This window comes from Meleagris gallopavo, chromosome 6 (assembly GCF_000146605.3).
Source record: "Meleagris gallopavo isolate NT-WF06-2002-E0010 breed Aviagen turkey brand Nicholas breeding stock chromosome 6, Turkey_5.1, whole genome shotgun sequence".
NCBI lineage: Eukaryota > Metazoa > Chordata > Aves > Galliformes > Phasianidae > Meleagris > Meleagris gallopavo.
In genome coordinates, this window is record NC_015016.2 from 45,912,665 (window position 1) to 45,920,478 (window position 7,814).

The window sequence follows — 7,814 nt, forward strand, 5'->3', positions numbered from 1 at the left end:
AAAGCAACAAAAGCTTGTGTATGATTATTTGAATACTTACATTTGTGTATGAACACATATCTGTTAGAGCAACTTGACCACTGCAGATTGTTTTAACTTTTCTTTTTTGCTTTTGATTCTAGATAGCTTCATTGTTTGCTGTGTGTATTATGGGTTATATTGACTCCTGCAAATTACAGAAGATACTCTCTGTTCATATGGTATATATATTTTTTTCCAACTTAAGTCTTATCAAACTGTTCAGGACTTGAAAAGGCATTATGTCTGAAGTGTTTTCCTTAGTTATAAGATGATTGAAAAGATAGAAGAATAGAATAGAATCGTTCATTTGGAAGGAACTGTCAAGTATCATCAAGCCCAGCAGCCTGGCCATTTAATCAAAAGCTGAAGCACCTTAACAAGAGTGTTGCCCAAATGCATCTTGAACACTGGCAGGCCTGGGGCATCAACAACCTGTTCTCCAGAGTTTGACCACCCTCACACTAAAGAAATTATTCTTAATGTCCACTCTGGCTCTCTGTCGATGGCTTTGTGCCGTTCCCACCATGGAATCTGTGCCCAGGAGCAGAGCCTGACAACTCTCTGCTTCCCCTTCTCAGGGAGTTGCAGAGAGAGGTGAGATCTCCTCTCAGCCTCTTCTCCAGGAGGACCCAAATCTAGTCCAACCCAAGTGTCCTCAGATTCTCTTTCTAGCCCAGTCATCAGTTGTGTAACCTCCTCTGGAAGCTTTCAAGGACCTTAATGTCCTTATTATACTGTGGAGCCCAGGGCTGCATGCAGTATTCAAGGTGAGGCTTCACCAACACTAATTACAGCAGGAGAATCATTTTTTCTAACCAACTGGTTATGCTGTCTTTAATACACCTGAAATGTGTTTTGCCTTCTTGGCTGCTGGGCACACTGCTGCCTCCTTCTGTGCCTGCTGGCACCTACCTCCCATCTGTACTTGTGGTGAGAATCATTTCATCTTGCATGAAGAACCCAGCATTTCCTTTTGTTGAACTTCATGCTATCAATGATTGCACGATGTGCCAATGTATTTAGATCCCTTTGCAAGGCCTCCCTTGCCTCAAGAGGGGAAACAGCAATGGATGGAGGAGCCTGGATTTAAATATTTGATCCTAAATGTGTATATCAGACAGAAATGACAATCTGTCTGATGCATTGGAATTTCCAAACTCCAGAACCATTTTTAACCCAAGAGGTCTATAAAAATATTTATTTTCTGTCTCTGCTTATTCCATGAATTCAAAGATGTAATCACAAACAGCAGATTAGAAAATACACTAAGTAATAGAGCATGAGCAATAAGAAGTTGAAAAGGTAGCACTCATTTCATGCCTTTGGTTAGTGGAAACAATAAATGAGATGTTTGCAGGTCAAAATTAGAGAATCTCAACTAAAAGTGGGTTTTGAAAACTACTGAAGTCTGATTGCACAAAGATGTTGGGGTTGAGCTGTTTGGAGAGCTGTTTAGAAAGGATGACAAAAAAAAGGTATCAATTTGGGGGGGAAAAAGCCTTTTGTAAAATTGATGAGAAAGTCAAGAAAGGCAGGAGATGACAATAAGTAACAGACAACTGAGCTTCAACATGATATACCTGAACTTTGTTTTTAAAGTTAAGTTAAGAAAATGATTGAGTTCTGCTGCTAGGAATTCCTGCTCCTTGAAGAGAAACTACAGTCATAAATACATAGGAAGATGTAAACAACTTTTTGAAGAGTTGTGTCTATTTTTAGGTATATATATTTGCTAAAATTATGCTATGCAAACTTAACAAACGGAATGCGAATGTTTAGCACATGAAAGAAGCTTTGAGCTAAACTGTCTCATATTTTTTTCCATACTCTTTGAAATATGGTAATTGGTAAATGAAAGGCAGTAATAAGTTCTATACAGCCTAATTCCAATTTAAGCCTGGGACACTAAGCACGTGTTCCTAGTCATGCTTAAAAAGGAAAATTTGCAAATAAGCATCTTGGCTTAGTCATTTTTTTGGCAGAAATGGGATGAAATATTTGTACCTTTTGGCTTACATCAATAAGTGTATAATATTGGTGACAGTGCCATAAAAAGCCTAAATTCAGTGGATAAGTATTTGTGTTGTATTATAGAGAAATTTACTGAGGGTGGGTAAACAGCTAGCCTTTCTTCTTGGATTTTATGATTCCACCTCTTCACTCCCCTAGTTTTTGTGTAAAATTCAAGTCTAACTGTGGAAAAAGAAAATACACAAAAGGCTGCATATTTTATTAATAACTATGCTATTATTACTTATTCCTGTGCATAGAAAGAGAAGGCAGAAATTGATTGTTATTATGGCTTTCTAAGTTTGGAAATTAATGCAGCTTGCTTTCTCTTAATAAGAAAGCACAGCAGGTCAGTGTGGTGCATAAAAGTTGTATTTCAACCTTGGCTTTCAATGTGCTATAGCTGTGCCCATGATCAAATTTCACTGCATTTGATTACGATTCTCACTTTGCAAGAAAGAAAGCAACAAACTTGTTTGTCCAGGAATCTGATAGATAATAGAATGGAGAGATACTCCTTTTTTTTTCTAGTTATTGCATTAAGTTAGGAATGACTTCAAAAATATAACTGATATCTCATTTAAGATGTTTGTCCTGTGATCAATATTTTTATCTATATGTGCTTTTAAATATAAATTAATATAATGCTCTATACTTTTCTGTCTGTCACAATTAAGTCATTATAATCAGTGTTTTCAGAACAACTCTGTTATCGAACTTGCAGTTGTTGGGTGGGATGTGTCTTTAAATGTCAAGTTGTTAGTGATCCAGGGTAATTTCTATATTTAGCAATAATTTTCTATTTTAAATTTAATTATTTTTCTTCTTTCAGGTATCTCTTGTAGTGTGTTTTATTCTGATGTTTGGTAATTCAATGTTATTGACATCATATTATGCTGCATCTTTAGTAGTTATCTGGGTAAGTTGTTTAAGGACAACAAATCATAAGACATAAGAATGTAATGCTGTGCTGTTTTGTGCGTGTGTTGCTGTAAAATGTGAAACTGTTGCATTAGAGAAAATTTTCAGGTGTCGAACAGATTTTAAATATATTTGGTGAATGAATAAATATTAACTGAAAAACTGCATGTATTTTTCCACACCAAAACCTCTTCATAAGGGAGATTGAGGTAGGGCTCAGCTCTCTTTCTTCAGGTCAAGTTCAATTTTACAGAATATGTACTATGGTTAACATAGTCATAATATTTGACCAAAGTAATTTCAAAAAGAAAACGTGAGCAAGGAGGAGTTTTGTTTTAAATGCTCTTCTATCCGTTGTGAAATTGCAAATATGGTGCAGATGACTACAACGTATATTACAGTGGTTTAAGACTATCTGAAACTGCTGTGCTATACCCCAAGTGTGAAATTACTTGGTGAAGGCTCATCGTGTTGATTCACTATTTTCATTTTGACTTGAAAACTTAAAAACAACCAACAAAAAACAACTCCCCTGATGATTTTTAGTTTCAGAATGGTTTTTCTGAAGGGAATTATGTACGTGGGAAAAAGGAGTTAAGATTGAGTGAACCTTTCTGCTTTAATGTGGTACAAAAAAATCTTAATTCCTCAGTCTTTTTGTCTCTCCTAGAAATTCGGAGCTCAGTGTTTGCCACTTAGTGGCAATTTCTCAGCTGTGCTAAGATGAAGCTACCTTCGCTATTGGTAGTGGCTGTAATAAAGTTTGGTTGTTAGAAATTTGTTCAAGTTGCTTGTAGCAACTTCTGTAATTATATCCTAACTACAGTTACATGGAGTTTGTCTGTTTTCTGCCTAGGAAAAAAAAAAACCCGCACATTTATTGTTACTTTACTGCATATAGTGGTCTCAATCTATGCCACATATGGACTTCTAAAAGCAGTGAAGTTAATTATGTTTTTCTTAATTACATTGTTCATCAAGTCAGCTTAAAGTGAGTTTTCTGTGTATTGTAAAATGAGAAACAGTGATAAACAGAAACAACCAATATTTTCCTGCTTATATTCTGTTGTCCTGTTTGAAAATTGTCTATTATTCTGCTAGTAATTTATTAATTTCTTCAGAAATCTTTTTAGCATTGGATTTGCTTTAAGGAGACATAGAACTGTGTAGTACAGAATTTTGGTTATTAAAAAGAAGAATAGTCTTTCATTAATCATATATATAACTTCAGTAAAAGTGTTTATTTTGGTAGGTTTTGCCATTGCAGAGTGAAATCACAGTCCTGTGTATTCATCTGTATTTCAGGTTGCGTTGATTCTGTAGTTTGGTGTGTGGGTTTTGTTAGTTTGCTTTGAGTAAGTGGTTGCATATTAAAATAGACACTTAGCATCCTGGATGATTTTTTTCTTTTACTGGAACATTTTGTTGTTGCTGTATCTTAACTGGAGGTGTGCATTCATTTTATTTTTAGGGAATTCTTGAACTGACCCCCCGAGTCTTTAAAAGGAACAGAAGTCAAGTGTGCATGTGGGTAAGGAATTTCATACATCTTGAATTTCAGAAAAAGAACTATGCCCTATTGTTTTGTTTCAGTGAAATAGAGGGATAGCATCTAGCTTATTTGCTAGCAGCTGAAAATCAAGAAATACAGATAAACTACTCCTTTTCAAGTAAATTGTCCCTATTTTCAGGAATTCATTTTAAATTACTGAAGGAAGAAAAGATGTATAAGTATACATTTATTTCACAAAATTGAAGCAGCCTTGAAACAGCAGCACATTTAATTTTATACTGCCAACTTAAATCTGTTTGCAATACCTAAGATCTGTATAAAAACTCTTTAAAACAAAAGACAGTTTAAAAGAGGTGGTTGAAAGAAGTAACAGTGCTTGCAAAAATAACAATTAAGATACTGCTTCACAGAGTCATTAAAACTGTGTCCTATACTGTCATTATTTTAGAATAAGCTTAGTAACATCAAGCAGTATCTACATAATTAAATAATTGAGTTTAGGAAAATGCGGTCTTCTCCAAAGTTAAATTGTAGTAGAAAGAATACGGTGACAACTATTAATAAAGAATTGCTAAGTAGAGGTTTTAAAATAAGTTAGAATTCTGCATCTTGTAAGGCTGATGTAAATATGACGAAGCTAGTGAGTAGGATAAGATTATAGTTACATTTTATGTTGTATGCAATGGTAAGTTTATGAGAGAGAATTTTTATACTGTGGAAGTGAAAAAAGAAACAAAAACCAGAGGCAGTCAGAAAAAGATAAGGTGCCTCTCAGGTGTTCATTTGCAGCCCTTAGACGTGATGATTGAATGCAACCTTGGTTACATTAGGTTAAAGATGAAAAAGCATCTGAAAGCATCTGCCATTGATCCCTGTCAGATATAAGATGCTGAGCCAAGTTTTCCTACTTAGTTGAGACAATCTTAAAAGGAACTAAATAAAACTAAATGCCCTAGAATTTCTTTTTTTCTGTTACAGACATGAACATGATTTTTCTGTTACAGGCATAAACATGTTTAATATATTTATTGACAACCTAGATGAGGGGATTGAGTGCACCCTCAGTAAGTTTGCAGGTGACCAAGTTGGTCACCAAGTTGGGAGGTGGTGTGGATCTGCCTGAGGGTAGGGAGGCCCTACAGAGGGATCTAGATAAGCTGGATAGCTGGGCTGAAGTGAATGGGATGAGGTTCAACAAGGCCAAGTGCTGGGTCCTGCGCTTTCGCCGCAACAACCCCATGCAGCTCTACCGGCTTGGGGCTGAGTGACTGGGTGACTGAAGAGGAAAGGGACCTGGGGGTGTTGGTTGATGCTTGGCTGAACATGAGCCGACAGTGTGCCCAGGTGGCCAAGAGGGCCAACGGCATCCTGGCCTGCATTAGAAATGGTGTGGCCAGCAGGAGCAAGGAGGTGATCATCCCTCTGTACTCAGCACTGGTGAGGCCGCACCTCGAGTATTGTGTTCAGTTTTGGGCCCCTCACTACAGGGAAGACATTGAGGCCCTGGAGCGTGTGCAGAGAAGGGCAACGAAACTGGTGAGGGGTCTGGAGCACAAGTCTTATGAGGAGCGGCTGAGGGAGCTGGGATTGTTTAGTCTGGAGGAGGCTCAGGGGGAGACCTCATTGCACTCTACAACTTCCTGAAGGGAGGTTGGGGTGAAGAGGGGTTTGGCCTCTTCTCCCAGGCAATGAACAGGACCCGAGGAAATGGCCGCAAGTTGTATCAGAGGCGGTTTAGGTTAGACATGAGGAAAAACTTTTTCTCTCAGAGAGTGGTCAGGCACTGGAATGGCTGCCCAGGGAGGTGGCGGAGTTGCCGTCCCTGGCAGTGCTCAAGAGATGCCTGGATGAGGAGCTGCGAGATATGGTTTAGTGCTTGTGGTAGCAGTGGTGATGGGAGGACGGTTGGACTAGATGATCTTATAGGTCATTTCCAGCCTTGTGATTCTATGATGATAAGGAGAAATGGTTCTAAGTTGAAGGAGGGAAGATTTAGGTTGGATGTCAGGAGGAAGTTCTTTACTATGATAGTGGTGAGGTGCTGGAACAGCTTCCCAAAGAGGCTGTGAATGCCTCATCCCTGGAGGTGTTCAAGGCCAGGTTGGATGGGACCCTGGGCAGTCTGGTCTGGTATTAAATGTGGAGGTTGGTGGCCCTGCCTGTGGCAGGAAGGTTGGAGATTTATGATCCTTGAGGTCCCTTCCAACCCAAGCCATTCTATGATTCTATGATGATATGCAACTAAAAATAGTGATTGTATGTAATTCTTCTCTTCAACGGTTTCTCTTGAGGTTATCTTGAAGGGGTACCATGAGGCAGATTCCTTCAAAGGTTTGGATTAGCAGAGTAATATAAACTGATAATAGCAGAGTGGCTGTAGTAGGATTTAAAAAAAAAACACAACAAGCTCCAGTGTCCTCTAATCTGGGAAGTGTAATCGGTTAGAAAAAAATGTAGATTGTGGTGATAATTTGGGAGAGTTTTCAACTAACCACTAAATGTAATAAGCTTTCTTAAAAAGAAAGATTTTTACTTAAAAGTTTGCAGAGAGGTTTATTTAATTCCGAATGTCTTTTTGAGGTCATTGAAGGATGTGCCTGGTTAGTTGGGACAGTCACCTTGAAATACCTGACATCTTTAGCATTTGGAGTAGCCGATGATGTAAGTCCTCTGTCTCTTATCAAAAATGTATTCAATTTTAGTGTCTTAATGATATATTTTCTGAAATTCAGAGATTTCTTTTGCAGAAATGGAATAGGGATTGCGTATGTTATTTTTTATTCATTATGAATGATGACATTGAGGCATTGTGCCCTGTTTATGAGAAGACAGGTGTCTTTACTGTTGAGTTCATAAATATTGTGTTAGCTTTTAAATATGGCTTCATTGAGATCTGTTTATTTTGGATATCTTCTATCTACTTTTTTGTTTCATTTATTCTGTTTCTTAATTCACTTTCCTCTGAATCTAATTTTTAAGACAGCTCTGAAATGCTTGTAACTAGGACTCCTAACTGCACTTAAGTCCTATTATAAAAATCTGTTATTCCTTCTATTATGAAATCTGTGCTGGTGCTGCTTATTTAGGTGTAGGGGCAAGATGTGGGAAGCTCGTATCCTGAAACATGAGTATGTAAACTATGCTCTTTTTGAACCCAGCTGCAGTGGTATCACCTCTTCCATTTTCTGCTTTTTGTTTTGTCCAACATGTTACAATCAAATATATTATTTAATCTACTCAAGTCCGTTCATAACAGTATTGTAAATGATTTAAACTTTTGTTTTAATTAAACATATTTCTCATATACTTTTAAACTACTTAATTGCAGAAAAACAGTCCTTTTTTTTTT

The 7,814-nt window shown here is 37.3% G+C and overlaps 1 protein-coding gene across 1 annotated transcript in view; it reads left to right on the forward strand.

The window, feature by feature from the left end:
- The window catches only part of DPY19L1 (dpy-19 like C-mannosyltransferase 1), a 47,376-nt gene that overhangs the window by 25,187 nt on the left and 14,375 nt on the right, over nt 1–7,814 (forward strand). The window contains 4 exon segments of the mRNA XM_031553988.1: nt 123–200; nt 2,864–2,950; nt 4,424–4,483; nt 7,046–7,126. Coding sequence (XP_031409848.1) covers nt 123–200; nt 2,864–2,950; nt 4,424–4,483; nt 7,046–7,126 — 306 coding nt within the window.